At 35.8% G+C, this 22136-nt stretch overlaps 1 protein-coding gene across 1 annotated transcript in view; it reads left to right on the top strand.

Moving 5' to 3' along the window:
• The window catches only part of ADAMTS19 (ADAM metallopeptidase with thrombospondin type 1 motif 19), a 190991-nt gene that overhangs the window by 57937 nt on the left and 110918 nt on the right, over positions 1 to 22136 (top strand). Inside the window, exon 7 of the mRNA XM_036424499.1 lies at positions 3436 to 3479. Within this exon, the coding sequence (XP_036280392.1) occupies positions 3436 to 3479 (44 nt within the window). The remainder of the gene's footprint in view (positions 1 to 3435; positions 3480 to 22136) is intronic.

The raw sequence follows: 22136 nt of genomic DNA, 5'->3' as shown, positions 1-22136 counted from the left end.
ACACAACAGTAGAGGGAGCCATTTATATCATTGCATTTGTAAATGTACCCCTAGAATTAGCAATATATAATCTGTACTCTAGGTCTGGTGTCCCTGTGGTAGATTTGATTTCTACATCTTCTGATGCAGAGAAAGACTAGCTACCTGGCCATTTACCAGTAAACAAAAAATGTCAGTAAACCTTTTTCATCCTTCTTTATCTGTAGTTATATTCAGACTCTGAATATGTTACACCACTGGTGGGGATATATTTTCCTGTTTCATTTGGTGGTTTTCTTGAAGCACAGAGACCAATTTGCCCAAGTTGAACACCAGAAAAAGTGTTTTGGATTTTTTTTTTTAATAGCTGGAGGAGATTCTGTTTAGTACTTAGAATCAAAAGGAGAATTAAAGAACCAGGAATCAAGAAAGATAGAAAAGGGGAGAAGGGTTGGGGGAAAAAAGACAATGAAGAAGGAAACTCTAGAAATCTCAGCGGCTGGGTTTGGATGATCTAGAGTAGGGGTGTCGAACTCAATCAGAGAAGGGGCCAAAATCTAAAATCCAGCCTAAATCGCGGGCCGAATGGTTTATTGAACAGTCATAAACTGTCATTGTGATGGAAACGTAGCGGAGTGCAGGGATGACAGCGCGGTGCGGGCCACATTGCAAGGCCTGGCGGGACGGATTTGGCTCGCGGGCCTTGTGTTTGACACATGTGATCTAGAGCCATTTACATTCTCTTACTCTATCATCCACTTTAGATTTTCTGAAAAAATATTACATATCAGTTGCAGTCCATGTGAGCATCTTATTTAGGTAGTTATGCAGTCTTTTAAAGAGTTTGGTAAAAGTAGATGCATGATATCAAATATAATAATAGAATAAGGCTTACATGGCTAGTTTCTGTGTATATTAAGATCTAATGTTAACCATGAACAAATATGTGTTTCACTATGCTTAATTTTTATATGGTTGGTCAAGATTGGTTCATTTATTTTAATTATGTGATAATCTGGCTGATGAGGTGATCAGAAAGTATTTTCATTTGTAGGCATTTAGAAATTACAGAAAAAATATAATAAAACCCTTTTATATGTGCAGATAAGCCAAAAACAAAAAGGGCTCTGGCAAAAAAAAAATAAAAATAAATAAATAAAATAAAAAAATAAAGGAGCATGCTTCTGAGATAATGTGATAGCTGCCCTGGGAAAGGTTCGTTGGACTAAAAAATCTGGGTTCTTGCCGAAACCGGTTTGGCTCAGTGGATAGAGCGTCGGCCTGCAGACTGAAAGGTCCCGGGTTCTATTCCGGTCAAGGGCATGTATCTTGGTTGCAGGCACGTCCCCAGAAAATACTTTCTGATCACCTCATCAGCCAGATTATCACATAATTAAAATAAATGAACCAATCTTGACCAACCATATAAAAATTGTAGGAGGCAGCTGATTGATGATTCTCTCTCATCGATGTTTCTAACTCTCTATCCTTCTCGCTTCTTCTCTGTAAAATGCCAATAAAATATATTAAAAAAAAAAAATCTGGGTCCTTGGGGTTAGCTCCCACATGAGAAAAATCCTCTGAGATTGTGTGGGGAAATGGAACTGAAATGATGACATACCGCCAGAACCTGCAGATGTCTGTTCCTTGAATGAAAGTGTGATCTGGTAAGAGCTCTGCAAACAAACACAAGTTGTCAACAGGAAGCGTTTTGTCTCAACCAAAATCCAAGTTAGGTAAAGCAGCCCCTGCCTGGGATCCACCACCACGAACATCATCCCGCCACCGATGGCCGGAGTGGAGGCCTGTGCAGAGCTGCTCGGAAATGGCCCTCTTTCAGCTTTCCCTGCACAAGGCAGCCCCAATGAGCTCACCTAAATGGTTCACAGCGGAGCTCCAAAACTCCAAAGGACAACGGCTTCCGTTGTAAAAGCCAGGAACTTTTTAAATATAGAATAACTTTTTAAATAAAGAATACATTTTTTTTTAAAAAAGCTGACGGATTATAAAAGCGTATTCTCATAATGAAAAGCACACAAAAACATTCCAAAAGGTTAGATAGAATAAGGTGGTTTAAAAATAAGTTGATTTGAAAATTAAAGAAAATGAAACATCTATAAAATAAATGTATTTATACTTGAAATCTTAATTTGTAAGCTGGAAATCAGATGAGATGCAGATGAAGGGCGTGCTTGTAGATTGGATGATAGAGCTGAGGGGATTTTCCCTGAAGGCTGCACAGAATGGTTCACAGACGGAAACACAAACAGAGCTTGAGAGTCAGACATTAAAGTGAGGATTTATATGCCCCGGAAGGAGTTTTAGGAGAAGAGAGAAGAGAGCATGTGAGAGGAATTGGCTACATAGGAAATGGTAAGAATTTTCATGTGTTCATGGATCTTCTAATTGAAAACACATCATGCCAAAGAAGATCAATAGAAACAAACTTGGTATCTAGACACATCTGGGTAAGACTGTAGAACCCACAAAGACAAAAATATATCTTAAACTTAATCAGAAACCAGTTATAACTCAATAAAAAGAAATCAGAATGCAAATATTTGGAAGAAGAGCAAGATGATTGCAAACGTCTAATCTCTATGTATGAATGCTAAAAATGCTGCTTTCAGTTAGTGTGCCTCAAAATTTTATACTTTGTTATGGAGTACTCTCTAAGACACAGTAGTCAAATAAAGAGCAAATCATAGAATATTATTCATGGTTAGATCCCAGTTGTGTAAAAATACTAAGTTCTTAATAAATACTAAATTAATGCTCTATTAGAACAATTATCAGTCTTTTAAAAAATTTGCCAACCTTATGATATAAAATGTTATGTTGTTTTAAGTTGTACTTCTCATTTATATCTGGAAATTATTTTTGGCTCATGTAGAGATCTTACAATATTTTTTAAACAGGAGGGCATTTCCCAATACCAGACACTATTTTTTTATAATAAAAATATGAAATCCTGCCCTAACCAGTTTGGCTCAGTGGATAGAGCGTCGGCCTGTGGACTGAAGGGTCCCAGGTTCGATTCTGGTCAAGGGCATGTACCTTGGTTGTGGGCACATCCCCAGTAGGAGGTGTGCAGAAGGCAGGTGATAGATGTTTCTCTCTCATTGATGTTTCTAATTCTCTATCCCTCTCCCTTCCTCTCTGTAAAAAATCAATATAATATATTAAAAAAAAGAAATCCTGTAAAAATAAAAGCAGGATAGAATTTTACTTTGGAAATATTGTCTATAAAGTAGGAGAATGTGTTTCAGGATCATATCGGGTAAAAAGGTATAAAAATTTCTCACATTTTTCTGAGAACTAAAAAATTATTTATTTAATCTGATATTCAGTTTTATTCTTGGAGATAAAGATAATAGTTTATTATTTATACACATTAAAATGTTACATAGTCTCTATTATTTGTGGAAAAGTTTAATTTTATATTTTTCTTTCTAGGAAAGATTTCTGTGTACACAAAGATGAACCATGCGATACTGTTGGTAAGCGTCTATAAAAATTTTTACACTTTTGAGGCATTCTGGGGACCTTGAACACATCATTTGTTTAAATATAGGAAATTATTGCAGGGAGCTGTTCGTAATAGAATATTTCTAGAATGTCAGATATATATATTTTCAACCTATATGTTTAATTATTTGCCAACACTTCAGTTATGAATGAAACAGCTTAAAGATATGCGTACACTGTATTTAAAAAAAATTAAAATTAAACTTTAAGAATATAATGGTCTCCCGGCTCAGATGGTTGGAGTGCTGTCCTGTACACCAAAAGGTTGCTGATTCAATTCCTGGTCAGGGTGCACATGGGAGGCAACCGATCTATATTTTTTTCTCACATCGATGTCTGTCTGTCTGTCTCTCTCTCTCTCTCTCTCTCACCTTCCCTCTCTTTTTCCCTCTCCTCTCCTCTTCCCCCTTCCATTCTCTTTAAAAATCAATAAAAAGATATGTTTGGGTGAGAATTTAAAGAAAAAAGAATATAATGACCTAAATTCTCAGAGCCCTAAATTTGGGTTTAATAAAATTCTATTATTTTTAATAAAGCAAGGCAAAATATATTAATGACTGTATGATTGGCTTTTTTAGGCTAAAATATCTGTTTTAAAGTTATATATGCTTGAAGTTATTTGCAGTAAAATAACAGTCTATTTAATTTGACTAATGATAATTTCTATACATGAAATAGCAAATTTTCTGTATTTTTGTCCTAGATATCCAAAATTCCTAATTCATAACCATATAGCCAATAGAATCCATACAACTAGTGTTCTTAAGTTTGAGAGAATGACCATAAATATATGCTAATATAAATGCATTTGTATAAATTTACCTATCCAAATATACACAACTATATATATAACTATAAATATAGTTTTAGGCCATGTAGCTGTATATAATAAGACTAGTGACCCGGTGCACAACATTCATGCACATTAAAAGGGGATTAATTAGAGGAAATAATTTAATATTACTATTTGCTCTTTCTCTATAATAGAAGTGTCAGAGATGAAAGAAAATTAGTAAAATGTATATGAAAACCTTCCTCCTGTCAGAGTCTGGGGCTCACCATGGGACCCAGAGTCAAGTCCCCGCCCACCCTCATGCACCTCAAAATCGCGTGAGACCCAGACCCGGTTGCACTCCCCTCATGGGGCTAGATCCAGACCCAGCTAGTCCCACCCTTGTCAAGCCCTGCTGGGAAGGGGTCACAGCCTCAGGTCCCCCGTCAAGCCCTGCTGGGCGGGGGGTGCAGCCTGAGTTTCCCCGACCCAGCACTGGGGGTGCATCTGGAGGTCCCCTGTCAGGCCCAGCCAGGCAGGAGGGCACAGCTTCAGGCCCCCTGGCCGTGTCCTGTGATGCAGTCTGAAGTCCCCTGTCAGGCCCCATCCAGTGGGGGGGGGGGTGGGCATGGCCTAGGTCCCCTGGCCTGGCGCTGGGTCAGGAAGCACATCTTGAGGTCTCCTGTGAAGTCTTGCTGGGGCAGGGATGGGCATAGCCTCAGGTCCCTGTTGATTGCTCAGTAAGGCTCCTTATGGGACATTGGCCTCAGCTCTGGGTGCCATCTTTGTGATGGAGTGATGGTCAATTAGCATATTCCCTCTTTATTAGATAGGATATTATTGGTAAGACATATGTAAGAGTCATAATTTGGTTCTGACATCATGTGGGGTTCATTTATTTTACAGGGTAATAAGTATCTTAACCATCTTGAGGTTCTATGTAAGATGAATGACAAAAAGGGGATAAAACAGAATAAGGGGTTATGGGTATTTAAAAAACTAATTCTAACTAGTTCCATTAACTTCAGTTCTTATCAACCTTCTCAGATGATTAAATTCTGAGACAATAAGTAGAAAATAGTTATAAAAGAATAAAGAGGATGATGATGTCAAAGAAATGTTTGGTTCTGAAGGGACTTTAAGCATAAAAAGAGTGGACAACTGAGAAAAAGCTGACTTGATTTTGGGATGATCTTGCTAATGTTAACAACCTGCTTTCTGCAGTTTTCCTTCCTTGCCTGGATCTCCATAAATTAAATCTTAATGTAGTTTAAAAAAATATATATTTTATTATTTTTTTTTACAGAGAGGAAAAGAGAGGGATAGAGAGTTAGAAACATCGATGAGAGAGAAACATTAATCAGCTGCCTCCTGCACACCCCACACTGGGGATGTGCCCATCACCAAGGTACATGCCCTTGCCCAGAATTTAACCTGTGACCCTTCAGTGGGTTAGAATCTTAATATAATTTTAATCTACCTAACCATGGAAACTGTTGATTACCAACAAATAACATTTTTTCTACTTGAACAACTATGTTGCCCCTAACTAATTTTTAAATATAGACCGATTTCTTGCTTCATTCGTGCACTCAAGAGAAATCAGTACTATCTTCAATAATTATGCCCCTTTATAGCGTGGGCTCATGGACTAAGGAAGCTAGTACTGATGGGAGGTAGAGCAATGTTTTCTTTTTGATTGTGACTATGTTTTATAACTTGCTAAACCTGCTTATCAAAAATAGCATTATATTCGTGATACATATTATCTTTGAGACTTATTTTCTGGTGTAAAGCATATTTGATTCATGAAGTAGCCTGAGGGGCTTGAACATTCAGGAAAGTGATACAGTCAGTCCTGAACACTATTAGTCCCATTCATAAGTGATCCGTCTGCTACCTTTCTGGCATCAGACTTAGTTATTACAGTATTGTTGTTTATATTCCCTACAGGAATCCCTGCCTATAGTTTAAATACAATGGTAAGATTTATGCTGTGCATTGCAATTTCAAGCCACATTTTCATGGAAATCTGAATTCTCTGCTTTTATAATCATTATTATTTTATAGCTAAAGAAAACTCTGAAATAGAAGAGAACATGGATTTGAAGTCAGGCTAGATCTAGATTTAAATCAGAGTCTTATTTAAATCTAGATTCTACATGAATGTGGATATATTCATATTACCTACATGACTATGTGTATACTACTTAATATCTCGAAAGTTTGGGTTCCTCACATTTATTTGTTTGTTTATAAATGTATTATTGATTTCAGAGAGGGAGGGAGAGAGAGAGATATTAATGATGAGAGAGAATTATTAATTGGCTGCTGCCTGCATGCCTTCCATTGGGGATTGAGCCATCAACCTGGGCTCTACCACTGAACAACACTGGTTGGGCCTCACCTCTATTTTATTTTATTTTATTTTATTTTATTTTATTTTATTTTATTTTATTTTATTTTATTTTATTTTATTTTTTATTTTATTTTATTTTATTTTATTTTATTTTATTTTATTTTATTTTATTTTATTTTATTATAAAGTAAACATTTTATAATTAACATGTGAAATTTCCCAGTATTGCTTCTTTCATGTCTAAATTCCCTAATGAATAAATGGAGAAAATACTAGTACCACACTTCTTGATTATAGAGTTTAGTATCTACATATTGTTATGGACCGTTCTGTGATTGTATTAAAACATCAGTTACATTTGACACAAAAGTAGAGGCTATGTTATCAACTTCACAGAATGTTGTGAAGCCCTGACACTTGCAGAGGCAGCTAGTTTTGTGTGTGTGTGTGTGTGTTTTAATATATATTTTTATTGATTTCAGAGAAGAAGGGAGAGGGAGAGAAACATCAGTGATGAGAGGGAATCATTGATTGGCTGCCTCCTGTATGCCCCCTATTGGGGATCCAGCCTGCAACCCCAGGCATGTGCCCTTGATTAGAATAGAACTGGGACCCTTCAGTCCACAGGCCAATGCTCTATCCACTGAGCCAAACCGGCAGCTATTTTTTAATTGGCGCTCAGTATGCACTAGTTTTTATCACTTCCTTTCATTTCCTGCAGAGAGGTTATAAATTTGCCCAGCGTCATTGTTAGTAAATAGTGCTGCTGGTCTCTACTTCAGATCTTCCTAGTATAATGAGAGTCAACTTTCCTTTATAACACAAAGTGTTTGTATGATAGAGGAAAATACAACTAGAACACTCCAGGTGAGAAATATATATTTATTCTTCATATCCACCTCTGTCTGTGTTGTGCTCTAGGCAACATTTTCAGCTATTTTTATCAATTTATACAAATTTCCTATTTTCTTAGTATGCTCTTTTCTCTGTTTAACTTATTAATCAAGATTCTTTATTTTAATAACCCATTTCTAGAGATTCCATTTACCTTTTTTTCCTCTATCAGCTAGAGTGTTTCAGTAATATATTGAGTTTTCCTCTTGTTTTCAATCTCTTCTTTTAGGTACCAATGATTTAAAGTATATTTTTGAATAGTCACTAATAATTTTAATAATGACATCCTTGTCACTCTGGCTCCATTTATTTATTTTCCTGAATCCTATCCATGGTGACTTGTCCCTCATAGGCTATATTATTTGTATTTGAGCTCTTATAAGATTAAAAAAAACAATATCTGTGGACATCCTGAGGAAAGGTTGCCTCTCTCGAACCAAAAGATAGATATAGAGACAGTAAAGCAACAAGCAGACTGTCAAATTACTGCGGGGAGGGTAGGAAGATCTGGGGGAGATAATAGATCAACCGAAGGACTTGTATACATGCATGTGAGTACAACCAATGGACATAAAACTCTGGGGAGGGAGGGTATGTATGGGGGGGCAATGTTAAAATATGTACACAGATAATAAATAATTTAATAAAAAAATGTAAAAAGAAAAGAAAAAAAAAGAAATAGTTTTTATTCACAAATACTATCGGGGTATTGACGTTAATTCCTTGGGTTAGTTTCTGTGGAACATGAATGTAATCTAAATTAGGTATTCCAACTCTGAGAGACTTCTTTAAACAAGAGAGTTGGTGTCAAAGTAGACACGTTTTTATGCTATGACCTGTGTCAGGGAGCAGTTTGTTTTGTTTTTCTAACGTCCCCTTTCATCGGGCTTAGCAATTTTGTTGAGGGAGAGGGAGAGGGAGATGGCATCCCCTTCTTCCCACCTTATGTAGAAGTTCCAGATCCAGGACGTACCTCGAGCAGTCTCCGCACTGTGGCTAAAGCTGCACAGCTTTGGAGTTGAGTGTGGCAAATGTCCACAGGCCACCAGCACATCAGAGCTGGCTCGAAACTGCATTTCCCTTCTTCAAAACTCTGCATTTCCCCTTCTTTTCTTTAGGCCAATTGGAGGCTTTCCCTTGCTTGTATACTCAGCCTTGCATTTTAGAGGATTTTGTTATCTTTATTCCAGCATTTGTGTGTATAGGGTGGCAAACATTGTCTTGCTGCTAGGATTGGTATTTTAGGAAAAAGTTTTAAAGCATTATAGTATATATTTCAATGCACTCTATAGCTCCAGTTGGTGAGTCAGTCCTCGTTCTCAGCATTCAGCTGTGCTCTGGCACTGGTTTGGAGAATTAATGTTATAGTTACAATGACTCCCACAAGTTTTAAAAAATAATTTTAGAAGCTGTTCTGCTTAAATTGCCTATAGGTGCTATAAGCCAGTGATTCTCACACTTTTTGGTCTTTGTATTCTTTTTTTCTAATTCTTTAAAAAAAAATTGATTTCAGAAAGGAGGGAGAGGGAGAGAAGAGATAGGAACATCAATGATAAAAGAGAATCATTGAATGGCTGCCTGCTGCAGGCCTCACACTGGGGATCGAGCGGGCAGCACAGGCATGTGCCCTTGACTGGAATCGAACCTGGGACCTTTTAGTCGGTAGGCTGATGCTCTACCCACTGAGGCAAACCAGCTAGGGCTGGTCTTTATGTTCTTAAGATTTTTTTATGTAAAGAATATTTATCAATTGTCACTATAATAGAAATTAAAAGTGGGAAATTATAAAAATAATTTATTTCAAATGAACAATAACTCATCAAAAATTAGCACAAAGAACATGCTTTTAAAATAAAAATTATGTCATTCAAATTAAAAAATAGTGAGAAGACATGACTTGGTTTTAAATTTTTGCAAATCTCTTTATACCTATTTGGCTTATAGAGGACAGACAGGGAGGGCCTTCTGTCTGCTTGTGCTTGTGTTGCCTTTTGTTATTTTGGTTGAAATATACTAGGAAAATGTGGCCTCACAAAATGTAATTAGAAAATGGATGAGTGTTTTTAGGTTATTATGTGCTTTTTGAAAGTAAACTAAAACACATGATAGTATCTTAATGGTTAGGAGAGTGTGGTATGGAATGTGAAATCACATTAGTAAACTTTTCTATTTTGTTAAGTAAATATCTGTTGGTATATTTTATACTTTAAGTGGATGTGTTTAACTAGGATGGGTTTTTAGCATCATTCATTGATCAATTAGAAAGTATTGTTCACTGAATTAGGCAGATTTCCTTAATGTTGAGACATTTCTCCATTCAATATATATCTGTGGTGACAGTCATTGGTCGTGTGTGTGTTTCATGAAAAAAAAAAAAAAATATATATATATATATATATATATAGAGAGAGAGAGAGAGAGAGAGAGAGAGAGAGAGAGCGAGAGAGAGAGAGACATTTCCTTTGTCAATATCATCATTGATCTAATCAGAAAAGCCTTTAAGCATTGGGAGGTTGTCAAGCTCACAGTGGCAGATAAAAGTTTTTCAGTATTCTAATTTCACTAGGAAGTGTACAATTTATCATTAGGGAAAAAATACTATCAGTTGATTTCCTTGGTGTAATAGATTTTCTTTGTTCATTTTTGGGAAAACGTCAGCCATGTGCCCAACCTGAATTATCATATTTGTCCATCATTCTTTGAAGTACAAATGGTATTCAATGAAAAACACATTTAGTTTAGCGCATAACTCAATCTTATGGTGCATTATCTTTTAGTAGGCAGCAGAAATGCTTTCTCCATACTTCTTTGTTGTTACACAAAATATTAAAAAAATGGTTGTACTCGGGATTCAGATTTGATAAAATTAATACATTTCACTTTGGTGATTTTAAAGTGGAATTGATACGCCTTCCCCTGGGAATAAGTGGCAGTGAAAAATAAAGTGACTCATGGTGAAGCGTGGTGCCACTGTCCTGATTTGTGCCGGGCAGTTTTACCTACGCTGGCTTTTGCATCAGTGCAAGTGTAGACACTTTTGATCTTGTGAACCTCCTGAGGAGATCTGGAAAGATACGACAGAAGCCCAGGATTCTGCAGAACACTCTCAGAAATTTTGCCACATCAGGGAATAGATTGCTAATCGGTGGTGAGAATCATTGGTCGTGTGTGTGTTACATGAAATTTTGTAAGGACTTTGAACTATAGAAAATTAGCAAATACTTAGAGCTGGCAAAGGTACATGTTGATCAATATGAGTTTGCAGCTCTGAATGTTTTTCTCATCCTTGTCGATGAGAGAGGCTGTGTCCTTCACCACCGGATTACCGGTTGTGGGGTGCTGTGCCCCTTTCTGCATTCTATTGCCAAGACTTAGATGCTTCAATATTGTTAATGAACCTTCTTCTCCCGCCTCTCAGCAGGTTGGAGTGATAGTTTTCTTCCGAGTGCTTCTAATTCTGATGGTATGTACTTGCGACTGTCAAACAGGCATACAGACCACCTGGGAAGCAACTGCCAAAAAGAAACATATTCACTAAAACATACTTAAATCACACTTTAATGTTGACATTGTGCATGTGAGAATCTCCAGACGTTTCCCTTTCTGAACACCAGTATGTTCTCCAAACTGCATTTCAGCAGAAGTAATCATTTTATTGGGTGAGAAGAAGAGGTCAAGCCAGTTTTTAAAAGTACCTTAATTTTTTCATTAAACAGCAGTTGTAGCATTTTTTTTTTTTAATGCATTGTGGCACCTAATGCATAGAGAATTTTAGGATAAAAATGCTTAAAGAGATTGCTAACATTATCTCTCTACTTTAATATCCTTTGGTTAGAACTATATTTTTTTCCTACTGAAAAATAATATTAGTTTAACATTCAATATTTTGAAATTTGTATTCCTTTGGTCTAGGTGTAGAATACAGTTAACTTTTTCTATATAATCTTACTTTAAAAAAAATTTATTTCTTTATTTCAAAGAGGAAGGGAGGAGAGATAGAAATGATGAGAGAGAATCATTGAAAGGCTGCCTCCTGCACACCCCATCCCCCACTACTGAGGATCAAGCCCACAACCCAGGCATGTGCCCTTGGCCAGAATCAAGCCTGGGACCCTTCAGTCCACAGACTGATGCTCCATCCACTGAGCCAAGCCAGCTAGGGCTAATCTTACTTTTTAAGTGAATTAGTCGTATAATTAGCTCTTTTAAGGAGTTCAAATATATATATATATTTGTTGGACATTTACTATATTCAGACTTCCTTGCTGAGTTCTGTGATGGATTCAAGGATGATACTGGGACATATACTTTAGCAAAAGAGATTATCAAACCTATTAGAAGCATGTATCAGCCTTAAGTGTGGATGATCTTATAAAACCTAGGGTCAGATTTGAAAGACTCAGAGGTCATTGGATTTGTGAGGTATGTTGTTATGAAGTTTTGCTCAGTGTTTAATGTGGATGTTCTCAGAAATGCAAAGAGAATATGCTCAATGTGGTGGGCAGAATTCTACAATGACAGCCCTAAGATTTTTCCGCTGGTTATTCCGTTAAAGAATAATCTAGGTAAAACTATAAAGGGATTTTGCAGCTGTAATTACAGTCCTTCAGTAAATGTTAAAATATTGAGATCTGACTACACTCTCCCTGTAAAGCACAAGCAGGGAACTGAATTGTGCCAATAACGTCAATGAACTTGAAAGCTCCTACTTCCTCACACCTCAGCTTGGCTGACACTTTGATTTGGCCTGTGAGACCCTAAGCAGAAGACCCACTTAAGCTGAACCAGACTTCTGACTTATAGAACTGTACAATAATAAATGGGTATTACTTTCAGCCACTACGTTTATAATAATTATGTAGCAATAGAAAACTAACACATTCAGACTAAAGGATGCATATTGTTATACACTAGAGGCCTGGTGCATGAAATTCTGCAAGAAACTCACTTTCACCATACATAATAGATAGAATAAGAATAAAGATATGAAAAATACATGCCATGAAAAAAACTAATAACAATTAAAAAACATTTGAGTGGCTATGCTAATATCACACTATTTAGATTTCAGAGCAAAGAAAATTGCCAAGTACTAAGAGGGAAATTATATAGTAAATAGGTAAATTTACTAGGAAGATACAATGACCTTACATGTTTCAGCACCTAATAATAAATGTTTTAAAATCATGAAACAAGAACTGATAGAACTAAAAGAAAATATGGACAAATGCACAATTATATTTGGAAAATGTCAGCACTCTTTCAGTAATTGACAGAATTGGTCAACAAAATGTGCAAGCATATAAGAATAGCCCTGCCCGGTGTGGCTTGGTTGGGCATCTTTCCATGCACTGAAAGGTTGCTGGTTCAATTCCTGATCAGGTACATGCCTGGGTTGTTGGCTTAATCCTCATTAGGGGTCATGCAGGAGGCATCCGATCAATGTTTCACTCTCACATCAATGTTTCTATCTCCCTTTCCCTTTACTCTCTCTAAAAATCAATAAAAATTTTTAAAAATTAATAACACTATTAACATTTGTACACTGCTCTACCTAAAATAATAAAATCTGCAGGCTTTTTAAGCAACATGGAAAATTTTCTAAGAAAGAACATTTTATAGCTTATAAAACAAACTTTTACAAATTTAAAAGAATTGAAATCATACAATTTATGTACTTGAACATGATGGAATAGACTAGAAGTCAATTATTGAAAGATAAGAAAATTTTCTCCAAAATATTTGAAAATAACAGATTTCTAAATAATCTTTAGGTCAATAAGGAAATTTTAAGAAAAATGAGAAAATGATTTGAACTAAAAAAAAAAAAGACAACATATAAATTATGGACTGCAGATGAAGCAATGCTTAGAGGAAAATTTGTAGGACTAAAGGTTTTTATTAAAAAAAGGAAAGGTTGTGAGGTCAATACTCTAAGTTTCTACCCAAAAAAACTGAAAAGGAGGTGAAAGCAAAACAAACAAACATGCTCATATTATACAGAAGGAAGGAAATAATGAAGTTAAGAAATGGAATGAAGTGGAAACAGAAAAATGATTGTGAAAATCAATGGAAGTAAACCTGATTTTTTGAAAATGTCGGTAACATTTTAAATCCGACTCATTTTATGAGGCCAGCATTATCCTAATATTAAAACCAATCCAAGAAGTACAAGGGGGGGGGGGGGGGAACAAACAAACTCCAGTCAATTGTTCCTAATGGACATAGAGTATAAGTAAATTGAACCAAGGTCTAAGAATATACCCTGTTTCCCCGAAAATAAGACAGTGTCTTATATTAATTTTTGCTCCCAAAGATGTGCTAGGTCTTATTTTCAGGGGATGTCTTATTTTTCCACGAAGAAGAATACAGTACACATTTATTGTTAAATGAAAATAAAGGAAATTTATTACCTGTATACGGTACGGTAGTACGGTAGTTGTCAACACAAACCAGACAAACTGTGAATCCTACAGTATCAAGAATTTACTCATTTATTCAATGACAATCATGTCATCATCTTTTGGAACATCATCATAACAATCCAATTCCTGAATTTCCTGGTGAATTTCTTGTGACTCCATTTCTTTCAGAATCAGTGGACCAAATCTCTCATGGTTAGCCTAGGGGGCCTTATTTTCGGGGGGATGCCTTATATTTCACTCAGAAGGAAACCTGTAAGTAGGTCTTGTTTTCAGAGGATGTCTTATTTTCGGGGAAACACAGTAGGACGGGGCTTATGTCAATATTTAAAAATCAATCTGTGTAATCCAACATATGTAGAATCTAAATAAGAGACATGATTATGTCAACTGATGCAAAAAGAGCATGTGACAAAATTCAACATCCAGTCACAATAAGAACTCTCAGGAACATAAGCATAAGGGAATGGCCTTAATCTGACAAAGAGTGACTATAAAAAAGATTAACATTATATGTAACAGTGAAAGAATGAATGTTTTCCCATTCAGACTGGAACCAGGCAAGGCTGTTCACTCTATTGTTCCAAATGGAAGGCTATTTCTTTGTTGTCCTCTCTATTCTTGTTTATGTTCTACCCATTCTTCAGAACCTTGATTAAATTCCACTTTTGGACTTCCTACATTGCCACTCTACCATGCATGAACTTGGCGGACTTCAGTGTACTTTTCTGATAACTTGCCTTCCTTCACTCCCTCCCTTTCTGATCTCTTTGTGGTCAACGATCATACTCAATGCTCTGTGTCCTCAGCACAAATACAGCAATTGAGCATCCCGGATTCCAATCTGTGTATTTCCAAGTAGAAACGAGTTCCTGATTAGAAAATAACATTTTTCCTATGGTTTTCTATAAAGGCAAGTTCAAACTTATCTGGTTTAATCCTTAGCTGCTGGTTTGCATCTTGGTAGGCACTGGCCAGAATATACATCAGACACTATATTTCTATTTTGGCAAGACAAGTTGCAGGGACAGGACTTGGAAACACAATTCTTAAGGAATTACTATGAAAAGTGGTTGTTCTCAAGATATTTCTCTTCTTAAGATCTTTTATTGTTAAGTATTGATTTTAATTATAGAATTTTCTTTATATTAGAAAAGTTTTAAAGGTGCTATTAAACACCATATGAATATTAAAACATGCAGAGCATATCCTTGGGAAACAAAAACCTTCTTAAGTTAGAAACCTCCCCGAGGCCTTCCTTACAGTTTTCAGAGTTGTTATTGTAAGCGTCTGGAAGTCTAGCTCTGTGTTCACCACACACACAATGTTGTCAGTGAACAATAAGACTTTTAAATACATCACCTCCTTTAACCCTTCAAGAGTTTTCTGTCATAAGGGATTGTTACCTCATTTTACAAATAAGAAAGTTAAATTTAATATGTAGTGGCTACCATGTTACAGACATGTCAACATGTACTTGCACATGTTATCTACATTAGCATTCCAAGGACAAATTATTTCCAGTTTTACTGTTTGGAAAACTGAGGCTCAGAAAACAACTAATTTTTCTATGTCACAAAGCTAAAAATGGAGCGTAGGACTCAAATCCTAGAATATTTAACAAAAGAGCATTGATTCTTAAAAATTTCTTTGCATTTTGCCTTTTTTACACCTGATATAGAAAGCAGGTCATGAAAAAATTGTTATTGAATTCCAATCAGGATTTTAGAAAGTGTCACATTATTTGGGAGGAATTTTAACTAATTTATTATGAACTACCTCTGTATACAGACCTAAAAAACTAGAGGTTTAAAAATGCATGTAGAGTTGAAATCATTTGTCCCTAAGTAAACATATTTTATTTAATACATTATGTCAAATATAATATTTTGAATATTAATAGTTGACATTTGAGAACATCCAGATATTCATAGTTGTAACTGCATTATAATTATAATCTTTAGATTTCTACAGTTTATTTATTCTCTAGGTCTTTACTTGAATAAAAACAATGATAATAGTGAATTAGAAAAGAATTTAAGAATAACAGTGATTAAAAATTGGCATGTGAAAAAGGAATGTTGTGTCAAATTGAAGATTGAGTTGTAGTTATAAATGCGTGCTGTCAATATTTTTACTAGTATACTAAAAAAGCAATTTATACAGCTTTTTAGTAGCATGACATTTTTAGTTTTAATTGTCTCTGCTTAATGCCTTCAGGATATGATTACGTTATAATGTTATATAATGCATTAGCCAAATTCCTGATTTATATGCTATCAGAACACTTTTAAAATTTTCCAGCTGTATTCTAAAACCTACTTCATGAAAACCTTTAACTGTGATTCATCTTACCTATTTTTTTTTAAAGTCATGACAGTTTTTTAATCTTTGAGGCATATGAAATCATTAAACCTAATTCTTCCCCCCCGCCCCCACCCGCTTGTGAGCTCCATCATATAGAAAGCCTAATACTCTGGTTTACGTTTCTTTACATGAGCATAGCAGTGAGAATACCAGTGTTCCGCCATGTTTGGGGTGGACTGCACAGTAAAGTTCTCATTACTGATTTACTAGAATTAGATGAATAATCCACCACATATGGCTTTTTCAGTGTGCCACAATAATTATATTTTTCAAAGTTATACTGAAATTTAAATTAAGAATTTCAAATGGTATGTAGTATTAGTGCATTAATGATATATCAAAACCACAATACTGTACCGTGGAGTCTGGCTTAATTTGAACTCTCCAAGGATTTGAGAGTTTAATTTCTAAAACCATCCAATCAGCTGGTACTTTGTGTTTGTGTCTCTTATTCTTGATTAGTTTACTAGGGAACAATGAGCTTTTGCCAACTTCCTTTTACATTTATTGTATTTTACTCATTTATTTTTCTCTTTATTATTCCTTTCTTCTATTTCCTTAAGCTTTGATTCTCTCTTCCTAGCTCTGGGGAGGAAGTTTAACCATTGATTCTAGTCTTTTTTGTATTTTCTAATATATGTTATGAATTTTCGTAAGTCACTGTTGTTTCAGCTCACACATTTGATGTGTTCTATTTTTATTATGATTATGTTTAAGTACTTCCTAATTTCCATTATAATTCCTTCTTTTACTTGTAGAAGTATATCTAGGCAGTTGGGTTTCTCTACTTATCTCTTTAGTTCTTGATTTCTTAATTACTGCCTTTGTGGCCTGTGGGTGATTTATACTTTTGAAATTTATTTTTTTCACTACTTAGTATATGGTCAGAATTTATAAATGTTTTATATTGTACACTTAAAAAGAAAACAGTATGGAGATTTCTCAAAAGTTTATGAATAGAATTACAATATGAACCAGCCATTCTTCTCCTGGGAATTTATCTAAAGAACACAAGAACACTAGTTCAGAAAGATATATGTACAGTCATATTCATTACAGCATTATTTATAGTAGTTATTGAAGTAACTTAAGTGTCCATAGATAGATGAATGGATAAAGAAGACATCTCTCTCTCTCTCTCCCCACCTTCTCTCTCTCTTTTACACACACTCACACACACACACACACTCACACACACACACTCACACACACACACACACTCACACACACACACACACTCACACACACACACTCACACACACACACACACACACACTCACACACACACACACACTCACACACTCACACACACACACACACACTCACACACACACACTCACACACACACACACACACACACACACACACACAGGAATACAACTCAGCCATAAAAAAGAATGCTATCTTGCCATTTGTGACAGATTGGGTAGGCCCTGAGAATTTTATGGTAAACGAGATAAGTCAGACAAAAAGACAGTGATTTCACTCAGATGTGGAATCCAGAAAAACAAACAAAAGAAACAAGCGAACAAACAGCAAGCTCATAGATACAGAGAACAGATTGGTGGTTACCAGAGCTTAAGGCAGTTGGGAGAAGAGCAAAATAGGTGAAGGGATCAATTGTATGGTGATGGATATTAAGTAGAATTTTGGTGGTGATCATGTTGTAGTGTGTACACATGTCAAATTATAATTTATCTTAATAAAAACATGAATTTTGTTGTTGGGTGAAATATTCTAGTATGTCGGTTAAGATATACTTGCTACTTTTTTTGTTCAGCTCTTTAGGTCCTTAGTGAAATTTTCATGGTTATTCTATCAGCTATTAAAAGAGACATGTTGAAGTCCTTAGGTTAAATTTTGGATTTGTCTGTTTTTCTTCTTAATTCTATTCATTTTTGCTTTATATATTTTTAGGCTTAGTTATTGTGTAAATACAGATTTAGAATTGTGATATCTTGTTGAAGTGACCTCTTTATCACAAAAATATCCCTCTTTATCTCTCTTTATGCTGTGCTTAAATTCAATTTGTTTAGTTGTGTATTTGCAATATATTGTCAACCTTGCTCTGCTTTGGTTAATATTTGAATATTATACCTTTTCTACTCTTTTTCCTATTATTTCTCTGTCCTTATACTTAAAGTGTTGTTTCTTCTAAGCAGAATAGAGTTGGGACTTATGTTTTTTTTTAGTTTTTTTTTTTAAATCCAGTTCTATAATATTAGTTTTGGTTTAGTAGTCTTTTTTATTTAATGATAAAGTTTTGGTATGAAATGCTATCTGTTTCTTATTTGGTTATCTCATGTTTTTTCTCCCTTCTTGTATTTTTAAATATATAAATCCAATATTTGTATGTCACTTTCTTTCTATATGGTTGTTGGTTATGCATTATGTTACTATTTTTTTTTCCCAATTATATTATACTAGGGGCCCAGTGCACAAATTCATGCATCTTGAAAGGAACTGTGGGTCACGAGGCTGTAGCAGGCACCAGGGTAGATCTCGGCCCATCCACACCTCCACCTGGTCCCTCCCGCTGTGGCCCCCAGTCCCCTTGTCTGCCAGCAGCCCTACTCCTGCTGCCCATGTTCTGATGGCACTAGCCCTGCTCACACCCCCTGATGGCATAGAGCAATTGGGGCCAGTGCCAGCAATGGGTGCGAGTGGAACTGGCGCTATCAGCGGGTATGAGTGGTGTCTGCTGCCCCAATTGTCCCTCAGGACCTGGAGGAGGTGGAGAAGCTCTCAGGGGCATTCAGGGCTGGCAGCTGCCACTTGCATCCACTGATGGTGCCAAGCAATTGGAACTGGTGTGAGCAGCGGCTCCAGTGCCAGCTGCAGGTGTGAGCGGGGCTGTCATTGGCAGTGTGTGTGAGTGGAAGCTCTGGCACCAGCAGCGGGTGCAAGTGGGGCTGGTGCCGGCAGCAGGTGTGAGTGTTGGGTGGGACCATGGCTTGTGGAAGCAAAGAATTTTCAGTAACCACCAGAGGCTCGCCCTGATGACAGTGACTGGTGCCCCACCTTGGTCTGGTGCCCTCACTCACCTGCTCCACCATCCCGCCATGGCCGACTCCTGCCATGTTCCATGCATGCCTCCTGGTGGTCAGCACACGGCATAGCGATCGGTTGTTCGGTTGTTCTGCCATTCAGTCAATTTGCATATTAGCCTCTTATTATTTAGGATGGTATGACTTGTATCCTTCACCTTTCTCCTGGTATCACTAGAACTTGTGAACTCTTGAACTCTATCTCTCATAATAAATGGTCACTTGTATTTTAGTTGACTATATTTTAAATTTTAAGACATTAAAAGTAGTGTTTCATATATTTAATATTTGTTGATAGTTACACATTTACTTACCCTGTTTAGTGTTCATCATCTCCATGTTTTAGTCTGGGATTTTTCCTTCTGCTTGAAGAAATTTCTTTCACATTTCTTTATCCCAGTATTTTGATATAATGAGGAAGGGTTTCTTTCTCCAATTAGCAAAAAGATGCACTTGGATTGTGGTGACCCAGTGAATATGGATTTGAAGTTCCCTTATTATGTTAAAATGTCTTTATTTCACTATGATTTTTCTCTAGTGTTTTATATCAGTGGCTTTCCTCTCACTGTGGACCACTTTCTTCACTTGGTTTGTAATTTTTATCTGTGAACTCATCTTCAGGGTGAATATTCTGTTTGTTGGGATGATAAAGTATGTCATAATAGTGACATTTCATTTTTTTTTTTTTTTTTACTGAACTAACAAGGTTTTCCCCAGTGTATGATCAAGTTGTACATTATAGTCATGGCTTAGTATTTGTGCATGGATCTCATTTCCTACTCACTAATACTCCTCCCTGCAGATATTTGAAACACATCGTTAGTTAATAAGTCTGGTATCTTATCTGACACCCACATTGTGACATCAGTCATTCATGATCTTAATACTCCATATTTTGAGATTTTAAGCTTCATTCTTATACTTGGGAATTCTTTTTCTTCAATCTTACCATGCATTAAACTTTTTATATATTACACAAAAGGGTACTCAGTCTACCATAATGCAGGAACACATAAATAACATTTTAATGTGTACAAAATATTCTGCATTATTTGTCTACAGAAATTTACTGTACTATTTATTAAACTAATGTTTCTTTTTGTTAGAAGTCATTTTTCTTAATGTTCATAGAAACTGTACTGTTAAGAATGTTATAGATTTGTCAAACATGAAAAAAAAACTGTAAGCCTGTTTTTAAAATCTATAACTATGATAGTAAACTCATAACTTGTATAATTGTACTTTTATATTACTAGATCATCATCTTGTATTTTAATGGAACAGAGACAGATAATTAACAAACTAGTAAGGCAAGTTATTTTAAAATATGCTTAAAATCCAAATTGAATGTAATCATGTAAATGGTTTTCATATTGTCTGGGCACCATCATTAATAATTCTATATGTTCTTTAAATTAGTGGATGAAATAAATTTTGATTCTTCAAAAGTACCTTCTTAAGGCCTGCATTGAATCACATCTTATATTAATCTTTGTTTCAGAAGATTTAATCTATGTGATCCCTTTAACACTATAGAGAATGTGCTAAACCCAGTGTTGATGCAGAGGTGCATTACATGGCTTGTACCTTAAAGGAACCTAAGTTGCTCCTCTCTGGATGACATCAACTCATAAGCATCTCCTTACCCTTTTTCCTGTTCAGTCTTTCGTTCAGGAATCGCCCCCACTCCCAGTTTCCACTGCCTTTCCCCGGCTATTCTCTGCCCATTCTGTGATAACAACTAGCTGTTTTCTTTCTTTTTTTAAATATATTTTTATTGATTTCAGAGAGTAAAGGAGAGATAGAAACATCAATGATGAGACACAATAATTGATTGGCTGCCTCCTGCATGCCTCACACTGGGGATCGAGCCTGCAACCCATGCATGTGCCCTGACTGAGAAGCAAACCTTGACCTCCTGATTCTTAGGTCAACGCTCAACCGTTGAACCACACTGTCTGGGCCTGTTCTCTTTTCTAAAAGCACTTTGATTTTTTCTATTTCAGATGTCTCTTTTTATTCTCTCATAATATCCTATGTTTGTCTTGATCTGTATGTCTTGATCACATTTTAGAATGAGTATTGTTCTGGCTCATGCTTCTGAAGACACGGTTAGCATGTATTAGTTTTTGTACCTTTGGCACCTGTTCATATTCCATTACTTGTTCCTTTAGGCCTCAAGTAATAGAACTCAGAGGTAAATAACTCATACTGTGCAGTCATAGGGCAAATAACTTACCTAAAACTGCTAGAAGAGCAAGGATTTTGAACTCAGGTAGTCTAGCTAGTGGTTAAAAGCAACAATTCTGGACCTGGATGACTGACTGACTTTTGTTAGGATATATCCATCTGATCACATAAAAACTGATTTCCCGATTATCGTCATTATAGTCACATGCATCCTGCATGGTTTTATGGGTTTGGTTATCTTGATCAGGCATATCATAGCATGTCCTAGGATAGTGCACTAGTTTTCAAACGAGAGATACTATAGATTCCTGCATAACTTGATTAATTTTTAGGTATGAAATTCAAGGCTATTTTTGATTTCCTATATATTCCCAGTTTTTTTTTAATATTAAAAGAGCGCATTAAAAAGGGTCTGTATTACATCTATCTTTAAATAACAGCTATATTGGATCCCTTCTTCTTCTAACCTCTACCCTTTATTATAATAGGAAACATGTGCGTTTTGGAAAGGGACTGAAAGGCACGAGCTTTTAAACAGAATAATGCAAGTCATTTAAATTAGTCATGGTTTCACTCAT

Source organism: Pipistrellus kuhlii, unplaced genomic scaffold, assembly GCF_014108245.1.
Source record: "Pipistrellus kuhlii isolate mPipKuh1 unplaced genomic scaffold, mPipKuh1.p scaffold_m20_p_8, whole genome shotgun sequence".
NCBI classification, from domain to species: domain Eukaryota; kingdom Metazoa; phylum Chordata; class Mammalia; order Chiroptera; family Vespertilionidae; genus Pipistrellus; species Pipistrellus kuhlii.
Note: the sequence above shows the minus strand (reverse complement) of the source record. Positions and strands in the feature narration are given on the sequence as shown.